The following is an 18967-nucleotide window of genomic DNA, read 5'->3' on the forward strand; positions in this document are numbered from 1 at the left end:
ACAGCCTTTGGGATCAATTTCCAAGTCCTCTACAAAAAAATGCTTTTGTGACCTTGCGCCAGCCTCCCCAGACAGCCTTTTCCCTAGCTTTGCAGCCTTCCCTGAAACGCCAGCCCCTGCCCTCCATTCCCACGTCTTTGCCTGGCTCCCCTTTGCTCTAGGAAGCCTCCCCAGATTAAGTGCCCAGCACACATGTGCTCCGGCCACATAGGAAAGCTGCGCTGTGTGGCTGTTGATTTATCCTGTCCACACAGGGTGCAGGTTTCCGGTCAGGCTGGACAGGATGTTTAATTTCCTTGTATCTCCCTGGTGCCTGGCATACTAGGTGGCAAACAGTGAATGGCTGAGAAGACAGACACATGTGTATGAATTTTGTAATTCGTATGAATATGTAAGTGAAATCAGTGTCTCAGCTTCCACCAGAACTTGTTTTGAGATTGAAAATGAGCCCTAAGCAAACAGCTCTCACACATGGACTCTGGGTGCCCCTTGACCCCCAGCAATATCTATACATCCACACATTTAAATATTCCTTATGTAAACGATTGCCATAGAATCCTCACTCTCCATTCTCCAGTTTCCCAGAATTTATTTTTTTTTTAAGTCTGTGATAGGAATGGATGATATCTGGTCTACTTAAAATAACCATGCTTGGTGGTTGTGTTCCTGGGCTGAAGTTCACAGGAAGCAGAGGAAATTCCCTGGTGGTCCAGTGGTTAAGACTCTGCTTCCACTGCAGGGGTACATGAGTTTGATTCCTGGTTGAGGAACTAAGATCCCGTGCGGCTGTGTTTCCGCCTCACCCCCCCCCCCCCCCCACAAAAGGGAAATGGCTGTTTCCAGAATAACTTAACACTGTGTGGAATAACTTCAGCTCCGGGTGGCAGAAGCTCTCTTTCTTCTCTAGAAAACATCCCTTTTACTGAATGATCATTGTGCTCTTTAAAAAAAAAAAATGATGGCCAATAACAAAGTTCTTCTGAACAGTCTAATGGGCTTCAGTGATATGGATACGTATTCTCTAAAGCTCTGCATTGGAATCAGTTCAAAGGTTTAAAAAGGCTAAACATGCATTTCCAAAGTTTAGAAGCATGCCTACTTGTGAAGCTCCAAAGTGAAGACCATGATTGCTGTGGTAACTCAGCCTGCCTCAGGCTCAGCCCATCACAGAGCTCCCCCACCTCAGGCCTCCCGTGCGGGTCCACTCTGCCCCCACTGTGTCTGGGTGCTGCTTCCGCACTGTCCCTTTGACCTCCACTGAGGGCTCCTCCCCCAGACGCCTTCCTCAACCCCCACTCTTTCTTCGCTTACCACCTGGAAACCCATCATTACTGGCTGCATCTTTGTCGCCGGATCCTGTTTTCAACTGTGAGCGGCAGGAGGGGGAGCTGCTGAGGCCCGGTGCCCAGCACAGGGCATGGAGGGGCACCAGTGGTTGGGGAAGGAGGGAACCCTCTCCTCAACCCTGTGTGCTCATGTCTGTTTCTCCTCCAGCTGCTCCCACAAAGCCAGCTTCTAGCATCAGGACCAGTTTCCCCCTCTCAACCTTCCTGTTTGTGAGCAGCTGTCAAATCAGCAAGCAGAGTGGCATGATCAGACCAAAATTTGAGATCTTTTCTCCTGGTTAAAAAAAAAAAATCGATTTTATTCAGGTGTAAGTGCTACAGCTTCCATTTGCATGTCATGTTATCCCAAAAGAGTAAGCGGTTGTTGTTCACTTACTAAGTCTTGTCTGATTGTTCGTGATTCCAGGGACTGCAGCACGCCAGGCTTCCCTGTCCTTCACCATCTCCCGGAGCTTGCTCAAACTCATGTCCATTGAGTCGGTGATGCCATCCAACTATCTCGTCCTCTGTTGTCCCCTTCTCCTCCTGCCTTCAATCTTTCCCAGCATCAGGGACTTTATCAAGGAGTTGACTCTTTGCATCAGGTGGCCAAAGTATGGAAGCTTCAACTTCATAATCAGTCTTCCCAATGAATATTCACGTTTGATTTCTGTTAACAGAACTTCCACTTGGCTAAAATTCCATTTCTGTGCTTCAGGTTAATCAGAAGAAGGAATATAAATTTGACTTGGTGTTTACCACAGAATTCTACAGAGCAGAGGTAAGCTGCCATGGTTCGTGAAGTGTCCCATTAACAACTTTATGGATTTTTTTTTTTAAGTGAGAATCTTAATATTGGGTTGGCCAAGAAGTTCATTTGGAGTTTTCCATAATACACGAACAGACTTTTTGATCAAACCTGTATATAGAGGCCTGGAGATTTACTTGTGTGTGTGTGTGTTTTTCTGTCCTGCTTCGTTTTCTATTTGTTCTCAAGAATCAAAGACTAGAGCTTGGCAGGACAACTTCATGACCTTAAACAGGGTTGCTCTGAAAACAGTCCACAGAGCCATCTTTGTCACTAGGAGGGTGTTTTGCGCTCTAGCATCCGCAGCCCCTCCTGCACATCTCAGAATCCCTGGAGTGACTCACTTCTAAATGCCAGCCTGCTCTTTTCCTGTCAGCTGGTGACATTTCTCGTTAGTGGGCTGGCATAGCGGGAGACCATCTCTGGGAGCTGCCCTGAGCCAGGGGTATTCTGTAACCCAGAGCAGCCTGTCACCCCGCAGGCACCTTCAACCTCTCCAGCTGTGACCCAGCAGGCCATGATTCTCCAAGTTTCCTTTCCCCTGCTGTCAAGAAGAGAGTTGACAGGAGATCCAGACAGAAATCAGAGCCAGATGAACTTCCCAGTGCTGGGCCGAGCTGGGAGGCATCAACCAGAACCTGGGTGGAGGGAGCAGCCCAAAGCCCTCTATGTGGCACTGAGTCAGGGCTGCAGGGGTGGGCAGGCAGCACCAAGGTGTCTCAGGGAGGCAGAGCTTCAGAGAAGGCAGGGCCCCTCCAGTGGAGGCTTCTGGAAGAAAGCTTACCAGTATTCAGAACTGACCGGACAACAGTACGCCAACTGTGCTTATTAACCTGAGAATTAACATTTTATTAAAGCATAAGGAGGGTGCTTTTGGTTTCTGTGTTGCCAGCGGAGGTGTTCAGTTAAAGCAAAAGGGAAAATGACTCCTAGATTATTTTGACCTGCTGTGCTTCTCTGAAGGGCATGGGGAGCTAATGAGGGCCTGAGGAGAGTTCTTTCATCTTCAGGCAACTGCTTTGATTCTGTGGGGCCAACTGGGGGGGGAAAGAAAAATAAAACAAAAGGGGACAACACCCATTTCCTTTCCGCTGCTTTGGAAATAGCTTTGACCTCAAAGGAGCCCACGTGCCGGCCCTGTCTTTTGCCCTTGATAAGCCTCTTCACCATTTCCCTGCATGGCACTGATGATTAGGAAAGCCTATTGCAGTTTTTGTGGGTTTTTTGGCTTTAGTTCTAGGAGGGGGATCTTATTAGGTAAATCCAATCTTGATTACAATTTGTTTGTGGGCTTTTTTTTTTTTTTGGTTGTTTTAACCAAAAAAACAAAACTGGGACTCCACCCAGTTCAAATAACTGTAAAAGGGAAAAGAACTTAGTTGGTCAACTGACCAAGTTGTTACAGGAGTTTACTCGGGCCATGAACTTCCTCAAATCATAGGCCCCGTGGATGGTTTGAGCGAACATGCATTTTTCTGGGAAGCAGTTCCTTGGCTTTTATTGTTAGATTGAGGAATCAGTGACCTTAAAGGGTAAAGAACTGTCCCAGAAATGAGTCGTGCACTTGATGTCTACTTAAAGCATCCAGCTACCCAGCTCCATGTGTCTCTGGGTTAGAGAGTAAGTGAGGGCGATCCCAGAACACTCAGCGTGTCCAGGTTTCAAGGTGAGTATAAGCCGACAGCCCCCAGTCACGTGGATAGTTGGAGCAGCCCCTCAGGGGTGGTTCGTGCTCCTGCTTATTCCAGATTAGATCTCGGGGCTCTCTAGAGCTAGGGCCCCGGCATCACAGACACAGCTCAGGTCCTGGCTGACCACTTACCTACTAGCTGTGACACGTGGAGGTTCCTCTTTAATCGTCAGTCTTAATCTGTAAAATTGGAGTAAGAGGACCAAATTCATCAGGCAGCGTGATGGTATTGTCACTTGTGTTCATGGAGATCAGTTTCCTCTTGGTCAAAGTTTGCAAGCTTGAGTTCCAACTGAGTATTACATTGGTCCCAGAGAGGAAAGTACCTGTCTTAGAGTTTTGAGCTGAGCAGCACTCACAGCTGTCAGTGAGTATTTCTTTGGAAAATGCCCAGCCTTCTTTCCTAAGGGCACCATCAGAAAGCAGGAATTTAAGAGACAGCAAAGGCTGAAGATTGTTGTGTTTAGTGTGAGCCCCAAAATCACACTCTACAAAGCAGACCACTACATACGCAGGCCAGGGCATACCTGCCATGTATGGGGAGCTCCCCCGTCTTGTGTTTGTACGTTGGGGTGGGTGTGAAGTGATGAGGAACCATCCTTTTTAATTCCAAAATCTTTATTTCAGGAAGGTGAGAAACGTCTGGGAACATGTTCTGCTCAAGTATTTTTCAGGAATGATAAACCCAGACCAGCCATTAATGTGACATGTACTCAGCTCATTAAGAAGGAGAGGAGACAGGAAGAGGATTACCAGCTCTACAAGCTCATGAAGCAGCTTAAAAGCCCCTTGAACGCAGTCAGGATTCCTGGTATATACCCATCTCTGGAATGTCTATGTTCAGGAATGTGTGCCATTACTAAATCTCAAGAAGAATGATCATCTAAAAGTTTATTTCCCAAATGGCACTTTAACGACAGAAGGTGGTTTACCTCATTATTTAAACAAAATTCAGAAGAATCCTTTTCCGGTTCTCCTCCTCCATACAAGATAGTGACTCCATCAGGAACCATCTGTGCCCCTTTCACCTGCCCACTTCCATCCCAGACGCGGGCAGGGCAAGAGCTTGACTGCAAAAGAGGTGGAGGTCTTTGTAACAGGACCCACACACAGAGGTGCAGTTTTCAGGGTTGAGTCCAGGAGCCGAGGAGACGTTTCTAGAGGTTTCTAGTGGTGGTTTTGGGAACTTAAAGTGATGAGACCCTATCCAGGACCTTGGCTATGCCCAGCATCGCGTTCTGCACCAGGGCTGGGCGAGTCGACTGTCTTGGGGCCTTGCTGGGAGGCTGTAGTGGAGTCGAGCTGATCTCATTTTAGGTCTGGAGCTAATGGGCAGTGGTGCCGTCTCTTCTGAGAAATGAACCTTGCCTCTGCAGTGACTCAGCTGAAGTGAAGCAGAGCCCATTTGCTCTGGCACTCAGAGACTGGGCACTTACCGGCAAATCCAATTTCCAAAACCGCAAAGTCATCTCTGCACCTGCACTTAGGCATTAGACTTGACATCTGGCCACCACAGTGCTCCCTGTGTCGCTCTCTCGCTCAGCCTGCTCATTTGCCCAGAGGCTGAGAGAGACCCATCTCAGCGTGGAGGCCCTGCAGTCTCCATTCATTACTGCATCTGTGTCCCTCCATTATAGGGGCCGAGTGTTCTGACAGACCTGGAGGTAGGATCCTGCTCTTTGTGCTTCTCAAATGCAGAGCTTGGATCGTTCTCATTATAGGACTCTGGCAACTTGGATTAAATCCCGTTCCAAAGAATCAGAATCTCATACTGTAGTAGAATTTGCTTGTATTTAACTGCCTGAAATAAGGAGACCACTGACTAATACTTACAATCTAGTTTTTTAGGGATTAATCCCCTGCTTAGCTAAGTGCAAATGGGAAGAAAAGGGGGCTTCCCAAGTGGCGCTAGTGGTAAAGAACCCACCTGCCAATGCAGGAGACATAAGAGATGCAGGTTCGACCCCTGGGTCAGGAAGATCCCCTGGAGAAGGAAATGGCAACCCACTCCAGTCTTCTTGCCTGGAGAATCCCATGGACAGAGGAGCCTGGCGGGCTACAGTCCCTAGGGTCTGTAGTCCCAGGCGAGAGTACTGGAGTGGGTTGCCATTGCCTTCTCCACGTGTTGCTATGAAGATTCAAATGATTTAATAGAGTGCATGTTTTCATCAATGAAGTCTACAAGTTCTCTTGTCACTTTCAATTCAGCAGAGACATTTAATGGTGCTATTTATAGCCTGTATATATAAAATTATCTGCTTATAACTGAAAAGGTTTGGTTTTGGATAAAGTGAATCAAAATCCATGTTGGAGTAGGCAGTTCAACTCTCAGCAGATCCCATTATTTAGTTAACCCAGCGTTTTGACTGTTGAGCAGTTCTCTCTACAATTGGTGAGTGAGAAGATCGAATCCATCTTATGATGTCCTTGCTCTGCACTGTTTTTCCCCTAAAAAGTAATTGTCTAGTTTTCATTATAAGTAAAAAATTTCACCTTTTCTAATTTTATAAACTTCCTATAGATGAGCCCAATATGTTACATCTAAAAGACTGGGGAATAGCCAGCTAAAGTCCAAAGTGACTCTGCATCAGTGCTACCGAATTCATGCTGGACACAAATTCGGTTGCTCTCACTATTCACAGTATTTTGTATAACTGATTTTTCTTCTGTGGTTAATTTGTTTTGATCTCAAGATTTAAACTCAGAGTGGCACTGTAAGATGAAGGGAGTCTTTCACTCTTTCTCACATGCATGTGCACACACACACACACACACACACACGACAAGAATTCAAGGCTTAGCTCAAATCTCATCTCTGTGACATATTCCCCAACTTCTTCAGCCCAAAGAAATCTCCCCATTTCCTGTGCCCTCCTCTCCTCTCTAATCTTCCCTCTCTTAAGAAAGGTGTCAGCTGCCTTTCTACACTGTCAACAAGAAGAGGTAGGGTCACTCTTTGTATTGCCTACAGCACCCAAGCAATCAATGAATGCCTTCTGAACTGATGCTGTTATAAATCAATCAAGTTCTACCAACACAGAGCAGAATTTATGCAAAAGATTATTTTACCAAGAAGGGTTCATTTCCTAAGTAAGCTGTTAGTATTCCTCACATATTAAACTATTATTAGGCTTTAATACAGACCAGGAATATCTCTTTCAAACTACATAAATGATGGTCCATGAACAGCTCATAAATAACTTGCTAAAATTAGAGTTCCTAAAAGTCACAAAAGATAATTAGTCATTGTTTCCCTACCTATCCCAGTATCTGATATTAAGTAATTTTTAAAAAATAAATGCTGAATTTAAAAGATTACAGTCCCAAAATCAATACCACAGGAAAAACCCACTTGATTTTTTTCATTTGGTCAAAAAAAAAAAAAAAAAAGTGACAGATGCTGCCACGGATTGGCTTTAATGCCTGGGATCAGAGAAGGACAAAGACATTTGCTAGATTGGTGAAGACCAGCACATTCACTGTAGAACGAAAGTAGAAAGTGATGTGGAGACTATAACTGATAGATATTCCCATCTAATTAAAAGATTGAAGATTTTTAGATTAATCATTACAGCTCTTACTTTGCATTTATGTAATACAGCAAGTAGCCCTTAAACTGTTTTATAGTAGCTTTACTTACCAGGCAAGCTGAAGCATGTAAACCTCTATACAACATAGACACAGATACGAGTCCTGTTTGACTACTGAAACTTCTAAACTTTTGTCCCATAAATGTCTTAACACGAATGCACTTTGTTTTTCCTTCAGACAGTCATGGATATATTGCTCCATCCCTGAGACCCATCTGGAACCTAGCTTTTCTGGGCAGCTCTTACGTGATGTGGCAAAAGACAACGCCGTTTCTACACTACTTCATGTCACAGATTAGCAGTGTCAAGCAGTGGGTAAGAAAAACGAAAAGTTAACTTGTAACCCAAGGGAGACAACCAGTGCAATGTTCTTAGAAAAAATTAAGATGAATTTCTAGATTTGTGGCAAGAGTTTTAACTGCATTTCATTCACTCAATTAATATGTGAATGTCCGGTACTCTTTTGGGGACTGAGGATATAGCAGTGAACAAAAGACTCGAATGTAGCTGTCTGTATTGGGACTAATTCTAGTGAGAGAAGATGGTGAACCGATAAACAAGAAAATGTATATCAAATGGTAATAAGGGCTATGGAGAAAAATAAAGCAGGGAGAAGGGAATGTGGGGTATTGAGAGAATTATACTTTAGTCTAAAGTACGGCCCCTCTAATTTGAGCAGAGGTCCAAAAGTGAGAGCAAGCCATGCCCCCAGAAGAGAAGGGGTTTCAGGTGGAGGGACCCGAGGCGGCAGTGTGGCTGATGGGCTGGATGAGTCCACACAAGGCCTGGGAGGCCATCAGAAGGACTTTGTCATTTACTTACTACAGGACTTTTTAGCAGAAGAGTGACAATCTGACTTCCAGATTGGATCATTTTGGCTGCTGTGTTGAGAACAGACTAGATAGACAAGGGTGGAAACAGGCAGAACAAGAGAGTATTGCAGTGACCTAGGCAAAGTCTGCTGGTAACTTGCATCAGGGTGGCAGCTGTGGAGGTGGTGAGAAGCATTTGGATTTTGAAGACAGACTAACAGTATTTGTTGATGGGCTGAATGTGGAATGTCTGACAATGAGAAAAGTTGAGGATGATTCTTAGGATTTGGCATGAATAACCAGAAGGCTACTTTTCATTTACAGAGGAACAGATTTGGGTAGAAATTAGCTTGATTTGGGGCATTCTAAATTCCAAGTAGAGAATTTGGATAGTCCTCTGAACGTAAGAGTCTGAAGTTCAGGGGAGAGGTCTGGGTTGGTGTCAACAGCAACGTTGCTGTTTAGCTGCTCAGTTGTGTCTGATTCTGCGACCCCACGGACTGCAGCACACCAGGCTTCCCTGTCTTTCACCGTCTCCCGGAGCCTGCTCAAACTCATGTCCACTGAGTCAGGGATGCCATCCAACCATCTTGTCCTCTGTCGTCCCCTTCTCCTCCTGCCTTCAGTCTTTTGCAGCATCAGGGTCTTTCCTGCTGAGTCATCTCTTTGCATCAGTCCTTCCAATGAATATTCAGGATTGATTTCCTTTAGGACTGACTGGTTTGATCTCCTTGTAGTCAAGGGACTCTAAAGAGTCTCCTCCAACACCACAGTTCAAAAGCATCAATTCTTTGGTGCTCAGCTCTCTTTATAGTCCAACTCTCACATCCATACATGACTCCTGGAAAAACCATAGCTTTGACTAGATGGAACTTTGTTGGCAAAGTAATGTCTCTGCTTTTTAATATGCTGTCTAGGTTTGTCATAGCTTTTCTTCCCAGGAGCCAGTGTCTTTTAGTTTCACGGCTGTAGTCACCATGTGCAGTGATTTTGGAGCCCTAGAAAATAAAGTCTGTCACTGTTTCCATTGTTTCTCCATCTATTTGCCATGAAGTGATGGGACCAAACGCCATGATTTTCATTTTTTGAATGTTGAGTTTTAAGTCAATTTTTCCACTCCCCTCTTTCACCTTCATCAAGAGGCTCTTTAGTTCCTCTTCACTTTCTTCCATAAGAGTGGTGTCATCTGTGTATCTGAGGTTATTGATATTTCTCTCAGCAATCTTGATTCCAGCTTGTGCTTCATTTAGCCCGACATTTCGATGTACTCTGCATACAAGTTACATAAGCAGAGTGACAAGATACAGCCTTGACGTACTCCTTTCGCAATTTGGAACCAGTCCGTTGTTCCATGTCTGGTTCTAACTGTTGCTTCTTGGCCTGCATACAGATTGCTCAGGAGGCAGGTAAGCTGATCTGGTATTTCCATCTTGTTAAGAATTTTCCAGTTTGTTGTTGTGATCCACATAAAGGCTTCAGTGTAGTCAGTGAAGCAGTAGTAGAGGTTTTTCTGAAATCCTCTTGCTTTTTCTATGATGCAATGAATGTTGGCAATTTGATTTCTTGGTCCTCTGCCTTTTCTAAATCCAGCTTGAACATCCGTTCACGTACTATTGAAGCCTGGCTTGGAGAATTTTGAGCATTGCTTTGCTAGCATGTGCAATGAATGCAATTGTGTGGTAGTTTGAACATTCTTTTGCATTGTCCTTCTTTGGGATTGGAATGAAAACTGATCTTTTCCAGTCCTGTGGCCACTGCTGAGTTTTCCAAATTTGCTGGCATATTGAGGGCAGCATTTTAACACCATCATCTTTTAGGATCTGAAATAGCTCAACTGGAATGCCATCACCTCCACTAGCTTTGTCTGTAGTGATGCTTCCTAAGGCCCACTTGACTTTGCACTCCAGGATGTCTGGCTCTAGGTGATTGATCAAACCATCATGTTTATCTGGGTCATTAAGATCTTTTTTTTTGGTATCAGTTCAGTTCAGTCGCTCAGTCATGTCCGACTCTTTGCGACCCCATGAATCACAGCATGCCAGGCCTCCCTGTCCATCAGCAGCTCCCGCAGTTCACTCAGACTCACGTCCATTGAGTCAGTGATGCCATCCCCCATCTCATCCTCTGTCGTCCCCTTCTCCTTCTGCCCTCAATCCCTCCCAGCATCAGAGTCTTTTCCAATGAGTCAACTCTTTGCATGAGGTGGCCAAAGTACTGGAGTTTCAGCTTTAGCATCATTCCTTCCAAAGAAATCCCAGGGCTGATCTCCTTCAGAATGGATTGGTTGTATCTCCTTGCAGTCCAAGGGACTCTCAAGAGTCTTCTCCAGCACCACAGTTCAAAAGCATCAATTCTTCAGTGCTCAACTTTCTTCACAGTCCAACTCTCACATCCATACATGACCACTGGGAAAACCATAGCCTTGACTAGGCGGACCTTAGTCGGCAAAGTAATGTCTCTGCTTTTGAATATGCTATCTAAGTTGGTCATAACTTTTTTTTGGTATAGTTCTGTGTATTTTTGCTACCTCTTCTTAATATCTGCTTCTGTTAGGTCCATACCATTTCATTCCTTTATTGTGCCCATCTTTGCATGAAATAGTCCCTTGGTATCTCTCATTTTCTCAAAGAGATCTCTAGTCTCCTATTCTATTGTTTTCCTCTGTTTCTTTGCATTGTTCACTTAGGATGCCTTTCTTATCTCTCCTTGCTAGTCTTTGGAACTCTGCATTCAGATGGATGTATCTTTCCTTTTCTCCTTTGTCTTTTGCTTCTCTTCCTTTCTCAGCTATTTGTAATGCCTCCTCAGGCAACCCTTTTGCCTTTTTGCATTTCTTTTTCTTGGGGATGGTTTTGATCACTGCCTCCTGTACAGTGTTATGAACCTCCATCCCTAGTCCTTCAGGCACTCTGTCTAGCAGATCTAATCCCTTGAATCTATTTGTCACTTGTACTGTATAATCATAAGGATTTGATGTAGGTCATATCTGAATGGCCTAGTAGTTTTCCCTACTTTCTTCAGTTGAAGTCTGAATTTTGCAATAAGGAGTTTATGATCTGAGCCACAGTCAGCTCCCGGTCTTGTTTTTGCTGACTGTATAGAGTTTCTCCATCTTTGGCTGCAAAGAATATAATCAGTCTGATTTTGGTATTGACCATCTGATGATGTCCATGTGTAGAGTCTTCTCGTGTTGTTGGAAGAGGGTGTTTCCTATGACCAGTGCATTCTCTTGGCAATACTGTTAGCCTTTGCCCTGCTTCATTTTATACTCCAAGGCCAAACACAATACAGAAGGCTTTTAAAGCCACGAGAGTGGATGAGATCGGAAAATGGATGTAGACAAAGGTCATGTAAGGATTGAGTCCTGAAGCACTTTTAACTTTAGAAGTTGGAGATAGTAGAAAAGAAAGTCTTTCAAGGACGAGGGTTGATTGTGTCAAATGTTCCTGGGAAGACAACGAAGATGAGGCCCAAGAATTGGCCATTTGATACAGGCAGTTGGCAGGCTTATCAAGAGTTGTCTCACTGGCACAGTGTGGGTGAACTCTTGACTGGAGCAGGGTTAGGAAAGAATGGGAATGGAAATGGGCACTCCTTGTCTCAAGGAATTTAGCTATAAAGGGGAATTTAAAAAAAAGAGACTAGCACTGGAGGGTGGGTCACGTGGGTTTTCTGTTGTATTTTCAGGTTGGGAGATTCAGCAACATATTTGCATGTTGATGAGAAAAATCCAGTAAAGAGGGGTGAAGTAGAACTTTAGGGAAGAGAAGGAAGACTTGATGGAGTTAGTATCTTTGGAGAGATATAGAGAGGATAAGGTCAATCCAGGAGAAGACCTTGGTCAAGGGCAGAGGGTTCCCCTGGAGGAATGCAGACAGGTGTGGGACAGGTGCTGCTGGGAGGGCTGATGTCATGTGGCAGCTTGTGGAAGTTCTGTTCTGTCTCTTCTCAGTGAAAAATGAGGGAAGGTCACCAGCTGAGAGCAAGGATGAGACAGGAGGTGATGGGGTGTGTGTGTGTGTTGGTGGAGGGCAAGGGGGAGTCTTGGATTTGAGCATCACACAGCCCTGCAGGCCCTAGGTCTGCGGTCATGAACTGAAATTAGGGCCAGTCTTCCTCAGCTGGTTGGGTGTTCTCTGGTGGCTCAGATGGTAAAGAATTTGCCTGTAATGCAAGAGATCTGGGTTTGATCCCTGAGGAGGAAATGGCAACCACTCCAGTATTCTTGCCTGGAGAATCCCATGGACAGAGGAGACTGGTGGGCTACAGTCCTTGGTTCGCAGAGTTGGATACGACTGAACGATGAACACTTTCACGCTGGGTGTGGACATGGAGAAGGCTGAGTGGGGGTTTTCTCAGCCAGTTATGATGTGCAGGGAGGAGAAGGGCATTTCCAGAGTAAACAATATCAACTATTCTGCAAGAGGCAAGCTGAGCCAACTTTAAGTACAGATTTCTAAAAAGCATTTTCTTCTCGGGTAGGTGAAGCAGTGGATTCACTGTGGATTGCTCAGTGCGTATCTTCTGAGGACAAGGGTTTGCCCAGCATCCAGTTAGCATTATTAATGCCAGTAAGAGCTTGGTGTGCCTTTCAAAGGTCACTTGTAAAGTGGACAACTGTTTGAAATGTATTTTCTCTACTTACTGAAATGAACACATTTCTTTCCCCCGTAGCGCACTTTTTGAGAGATGACCGTCTAACTGCAAGTTGTTACGTTAGGGGTCTGGATACAGTACTGCATCTTTTCTTAGGTCACCTCCTCTCAACTCTCAAGACTTTACCTGAGAAGTTAGGGGAAATTTTTTGTTTAGTGTAGAAAATGGTGTCAAAGTAATAGAAATAATTTTAATGAGCGTCAGAGGAAAACTCAGTAGGAAGAGAGAACAGAGACAAAACAGAAAAATTAGTATCTTTTAATGGCAGTGTTTTCCATTTTTTGCATTTGTATATCTCACATCACCAAAGTCACCACCGGTTTTTGCTGTGGGTCAAAAACAGCAGCTCCATTTCTGGCTCATTCTAGCCTGTCTTGATGTCATCTGTCCCATCAGTATCGTTCAACCAGCCTGCAAAGTGGGAAAGTGGGGACAAATGTAACTGTAGGGTTAGGAAAATCAAACGCAGGGGGAGAATGGTCGCTGAGTAGCTTTAGATTTTTACTCTGTGGTATTTGGGTTTTAGATAAATAATAATTGAATGTGCAACTGCTTGCTGGGTCACCGAAGGCAAATCACTTCTCTTAGGACTATGAAATGAAGATTAACAAACTTATTTAGATTTATGTTAGCTTCAGTACTGAAGCAACTTGGAAATTTGGTTTAAGGCTGATAGCGTTTCAGATTGTTGTTGCTTCGTTGAGTTATGTCTGACTCTTTTGTGACTCCTTGGACTGTAGCCTGCCAGGTGCCTCTGTCCATGGAATTCTCCAGGGAAGAATACTGGAGTGAGTTGCCATTAATTTCTCTAGGGGAATCTTCCTAACCCAGGGATTGAACTCATGTCTCTTGCATTGGCAGGTGGATTCTTTACCACTGAGTCACCTGGGAAGCCCACATTTCAGATCAGAGTTATCTTATTTTTACAGGCAGTCTCCCATCCAAGTACTAACTGGGCCTGACCCTTGTTAGCTTAGCTTCCAAGATTAGAGTTGTCTTAAAGAAAAGTATGCACAAACCCTCATAGATTTTCAAATTCCGCTATTTGGTAGCCACTAAAGATTTTTGTGATCTTTCAGAAAAAGAAAAAAAAAAAAAAAAAAACCAGCAAGAAGCAAAACAAGCAACATTTTTTTTTAAGTCACCAAGATCAGAAAGTCTCGGGACTGTCCCTAGACTAGAGCCAGGAAGGCAGGGCTGACAAAGCCAAGACAGAGAAGCAAGGAGTGACTGGAGGGGTCCCATGGCCCAAGGTAGCTCAGGAAACTGTCATCCCCTTCTCCTCCTGCCCCCAATCCCTCCCAGCATCAGGGTCTTTTCCAAAGAGTCAGCTCTTCGCATGAGGTGGGCAAAGTACTGGAGTTTCAGCTTCATCATCAGTTCTTCCAATGAACACCCAGGACTGATTGATCTCCTTGCTAGTTTATTGTAGAAATGCAAATTAAAACTACAGTGAGGTACCACCGCACACTGCTCAGAATGGCCATCACATCGTGAATGTCCACAAATAGAAATTCTGGAGGTTTGGAGAAAAGGAAACCTCCTAAAACTGTTGGTGAGAATGTAAGTTGATTCAGCCACTATGGAAAACAGCAGGGAGGTTCCTTAGAAAACTAAGGAATAGCAAACTAAAAATAGAATTACCATATGATCCAGCAGTTCCACCCCTGGACATATATCCTGAGAAAACCACCATCCGAAAAGATACTCATGCCCACAGCAGCATTATTTACAATACAGCCAAGACATGGAAGCAACCTAAACTGTCCATCAGCAGACGAACAGATAACAAGGATGTAGTATAGATGCACAGTATTACTCAGTCATAAAAGGAAATGAGACTGTGCCATTGGCAGCTTCAAGGGTGGACCTCGAGATTATCATACTAAGTGAAGTCAGTCAAACGCCATACAGTATCACGTGTCGAATCTAAAATAGGATACAAATGAACTTATTTATGAAACAGAAAGACTCACAAGCATAGAAAACAAACTTATGGTTACCAAAGGGGAAAAGGGGGTAGGAGAGGGGTAAATTAGCAGATACAAACCACTGTATATAAAATAACCAACAAGGACCTACTGCAACATAGGAAAAAGAATATGTACATATATGTATAACTGAGTCACCTGGCTGTACACAGAAACTAGCAACCCTGTAAATCAACTACACTTCAATTAAAACAAAACAAAATTTTTCATAGCATATACTCATAACCTAAGCCTACTTATTCTCTATTAAAACCACCCTGGTTCTGCTAGGGATCATTCCTTTTTTAGAGGTGAGTGGGGCAGTAGGGGGTCATGAGTAAGGAAACCAAACACTTCAGGTCTGTCTCTAGGAGGATTACAGCACTGAATTATCAGGAAAATGTGACAGTAGGCCCTCAGTTTGGACTGAGGTTTTGACATGTGATGATTTGAACAAAACTAAGGGATTATTTCTGAATAATATTAAAAATGATGGCTCCCTGGCAGACAGAGCCCTACTTGGTGTGAGCAGTGCACCCTGGATACTTTGCCAGGTTCATGGACGTGCCTTGTCTGGGCTGCAGTTCTTTAATAAGCCTAGTTTCAATAACTTTATTAAGGAAGTGAAGTCGCTCAGTCATGTCTGACTCTTTGCGACCGTGGACTGTAGCCCACCAGGCTCCTCCGTCCATGGGATTCTTCAGGCAAGAATACTGGAGTGGGTTGCCATTTCCTTTTCCAGGGGATCTTCCCGACCCAGGGATCGAACCCAGGTCTCCCACATTGCAGGCAAATGCTTTAACCTCTGCACCACCAGGGAAGCCCAATTATTAAGGAAAGTCTTAATTAAATGTAGAGAGTGTCCAAGCATTACAATAACCCAAATTTTTGTGTGGATTATTAATTGGAATGCCATCATTTATTTCAGGCCTTTTCCCGTTTTGCCATAAATCTGGAGATTGCCACAGTTTCCTTCAGAAATGCTATTTTCAAAAACAAAGAGCCACTGCCCTGAAAACATACATATAAGACCAGGTTTTTTTCTTTAATTTATTTATTTAAATTGGAGGCTAATTACTTTACAATACTGTAGTGGTTTTTACTGACATGAATCAGCCACGTGTGTACATGTGTTCTTTGATTGATCCAGGCCCACTCTTTGCCTTATCCCTCCCTCCCTTTCTCCACCTGATGGAAATTTCATGGCTTGTAAAAAATCTTAATACCAATTTTTTTAGCTGTAGAAATACATGGTAAGCAGATCTTGAGAAATTGTGCAGGCAGCACAGAAGTCTAAGACAAGAATTACACAGCACAGCAGCCAGCTGTGTCAATAGAGCCCAAGGTCAAGACTGCCACCAAATTGAGTCAAACAGGCTAAATCCACCCCCAAAGCCAGCAATGCCCAACTGACAACTGGAGCCTCCAGAAGCTGTTCCTTTATAGAAAAGAGACACTACATGTTCTCTTAGGAATTCTTTGACTATGCAGTCTGTCTTTTGGATATGTGCTTTCATCATTCATGGGTACACTGCTAGGCGAAGGCAAACCTACCCAATGATGAAAAGCATCACAGAAAAGCGGTCAATTTGTGATTGATCCAGGCCCACTCTTTTTACCTTATCCCTCCCTCCCTTTCTCCACTTGATGGAAATTTCATGGCTTGTAAAAAATCTTCAACAGTGTAAGCAAAGGGAAGACAGAATATAGTATCTCCTTTTTGTTTTTGCTTTTTCATATTCTTAAATAGTCTCAACGAAAGCCTGCTGGATTAAAGTCACAATCCAAATTAATTTAAATATTTCTTCCATTTTTTTTTTTTTAAACGAAAGGGATAAGCTGTTTTACAGCCCAAGCAGTTACTGCAAAATACAGGAAATTGATTTAGTCACTCTTAACATTTATAAAAATCAGTTGAATAAAAGAGATGTGGGAGACTGCCTGCTTACCTGGAAAATGTGCTGGTTTTAGAAGCAGTATGGTAAAACATGAAGGATGTGAGTGGTGAAGTCCACAGATTTATCTGGGTTTGAATCCCCATTTATCACCTACTAGCTGTAACCTCAAGTTACCTTCCCTATAAAATTAGGGCTTACCTGGTTGCTCAAATGGTAAAGAATCTGCCTGCAATGCAGGAGACCCAGGTTTGATCCCTGGGTTGGGAAGATCCTCTGGAGAAAGGAAGGGCAACCCACTCCAGTACTCTTACCTGGAAAATCCCATGGACAGAGGAGCCAGGTGGGCTACAGTCCATGGGGTTGCAAAGAGTCGGACACTACTGAACGACTACCACTACCATAATACATATTCTTGCAGGACAGGAGAATTTCATGAGAAAATGTATGAAATGCCTAGCACAGGACTTGGCCTCAGTGGCCTTCTAGAAATCCTGGTTGCCCTGCCTGTCTTTACTGCCTGGCATAGCAGGTCTACATATCAGCTTGAGGTGCATATATGAGTATCAGTAGATTCTCCCTATCCTCATAGACCTTAGTCTCCATCAAAACCTGTAAGTATTAGAGAGAAAAAATGATAGAAAGATCTTACTAGATTTTCCTGACTTGGTGGCAAAACAGTAAGAATCCATGACTTCTTCATCTTGATGTAGGATAGCACCAAAGGAGATGAGGGTAGACTCAAAGAGGCGGCAGGTGATGCAAGGCACCCACTGGAGAAGTTATGTAAGATGAGCCTTCCAAATTCTGAGCTAATATAAACCTATCCTATCTATTGCACTAATTCTTTTTTTCTTCTTCTAGAAAACAAATGATGATGCAATTGATTTTGATTATACTGTTCTACTCCATGAATTCTCAACACAGGTAAAACATAATGGTACATAGAATTGCCTAAACCAGAAGTTTTGGCAGGTCATAATCTTTTAGAACTCTTGTTCCCCAGGAAATTATTCCCTGCCGTATTCACCTGGTCTGGTACCCCGGCAAACCACTGAAAGTGAAGTACCACTGTCAAGAGCGACAGACACCAGAAGAAGGCTCTGGAACTGAAGAAGGATCGGCTGTGGCACTGACGGAGCTTAGTAATTTCTGAAAAGCAAGACAAATCTGTCTATACCACATTCTAAACAAAATGACTGTACTCTGCATTAAATAGCCTAAATCATTATTCTAGTAAAACAGCCAAGTGTAAGGCAATCTAATAATTTAGGAAAGCCTGTGATTACAAATAAATATTCAAACATTAAAAGATATTGGGATTTTTGTTTCTTGATGGGTATGGTTTAGTTTTTAACTCTGGGAATAGGTACATACTGAACTCTGCTCAGTGACCCCACAGGTTCCTCAGGGTTTCAGCCCTGACGTATAAAATCTAGTTAATTAGTATATACCACAGCTGCACTAATAAGTATTTATAACAAAATTGATGGTTGCATCTCTAAATCTGCATTTCTCAGTAGTTTTATCATATTGCAGGCAACTAATTTGTATTGTTAAATTGCTTCTATCTAGTATGTAAAGACATGGACCCTTACAAAAGAAAAGATGAATTATACTATTGTTTTTTAGCAGATACATTTTATGTACTACTCCATTTAAAACCCCAACCCTCTGCAGTCATCTTCTCAACATCCACTGGATTTAAGAATTTTAAGTTTTCCAAAGCATTGGAAACAGCCATTTAAAGAAAATATCAGATCCCCAACATACATGATAATGCAGAGAAGATACTTTAAGAGTTCAAATGCAGAGAAAATACTTTAAGATTTCAAACAATCTAGTGATAGATAAAGCCAACACAAAGTACTAAGCTCCTCTAACTGAAGTTTCCTAAATATTTACCAAAAAGTGCCAAGAGCATTGTGAGCACATTCAGTGTCCTGTGATTTCTAAACTTTCAGTGTCATGTTAAGAACTAGAAAGGGGTTTCATCTTTCTTGTCTCAACTTTCTAAGTCCTCTCATCCTTGTAAAGGCATTTTTAACTAGTGAGATTAGACTCACAAATGTAACCTTTAATCCAACCAGGTAAGGAATCTAAGGTAACCTTTTAACAGATTTCAGGGACTTCAGTGTGGCTCACTGTGATTGCAAAAGGCAGTGGGGCGAGGTCTGTATGTGTACTTCCCTATGGCTCAGAAGGTAAAGAATCTGCCTAC

General features: G+C 43.3%; 1 protein-coding gene across 1 annotated transcript in view; it reads left to right on the plus strand.

Moving 5' to 3' along the window:
* RARRES1 (retinoic acid receptor responder 1) overlaps positions 1 to 18048 on the plus strand; it is a 43584-nt gene extending 25536 nt beyond the window's left edge. Inside the window, exons 2-6 of the mRNA XM_052644061.1 lie at positions 2044 to 2106; positions 4451 to 4634; positions 7592 to 7728; positions 17611 to 17673; positions 17753 to 18048. Coding sequence (XP_052500021.1) covers positions 2044 to 2106; positions 4451 to 4634; positions 7592 to 7728; positions 17611 to 17673; positions 17753 to 17902 — 597 coding nt within the window. The 3' untranslated portion in view covers positions 17903 to 18048. The remainder of the gene's footprint in view (positions 1 to 2043; positions 2107 to 4450; positions 4635 to 7591; positions 7729 to 17610; positions 17674 to 17752) is intronic.
* Positions 18049 to 18967: the final 919 nt, after the last annotated feature.

The sequence above is a fragment of the Budorcas taxicolor genome, chromosome 1 (assembly GCF_023091745.1).
Source record: "Budorcas taxicolor isolate Tak-1 chromosome 1, Takin1.1, whole genome shotgun sequence".
Taxonomy (NCBI): Eukaryota; Metazoa; Chordata; class Mammalia; order Artiodactyla; family Bovidae; genus Budorcas; species Budorcas taxicolor.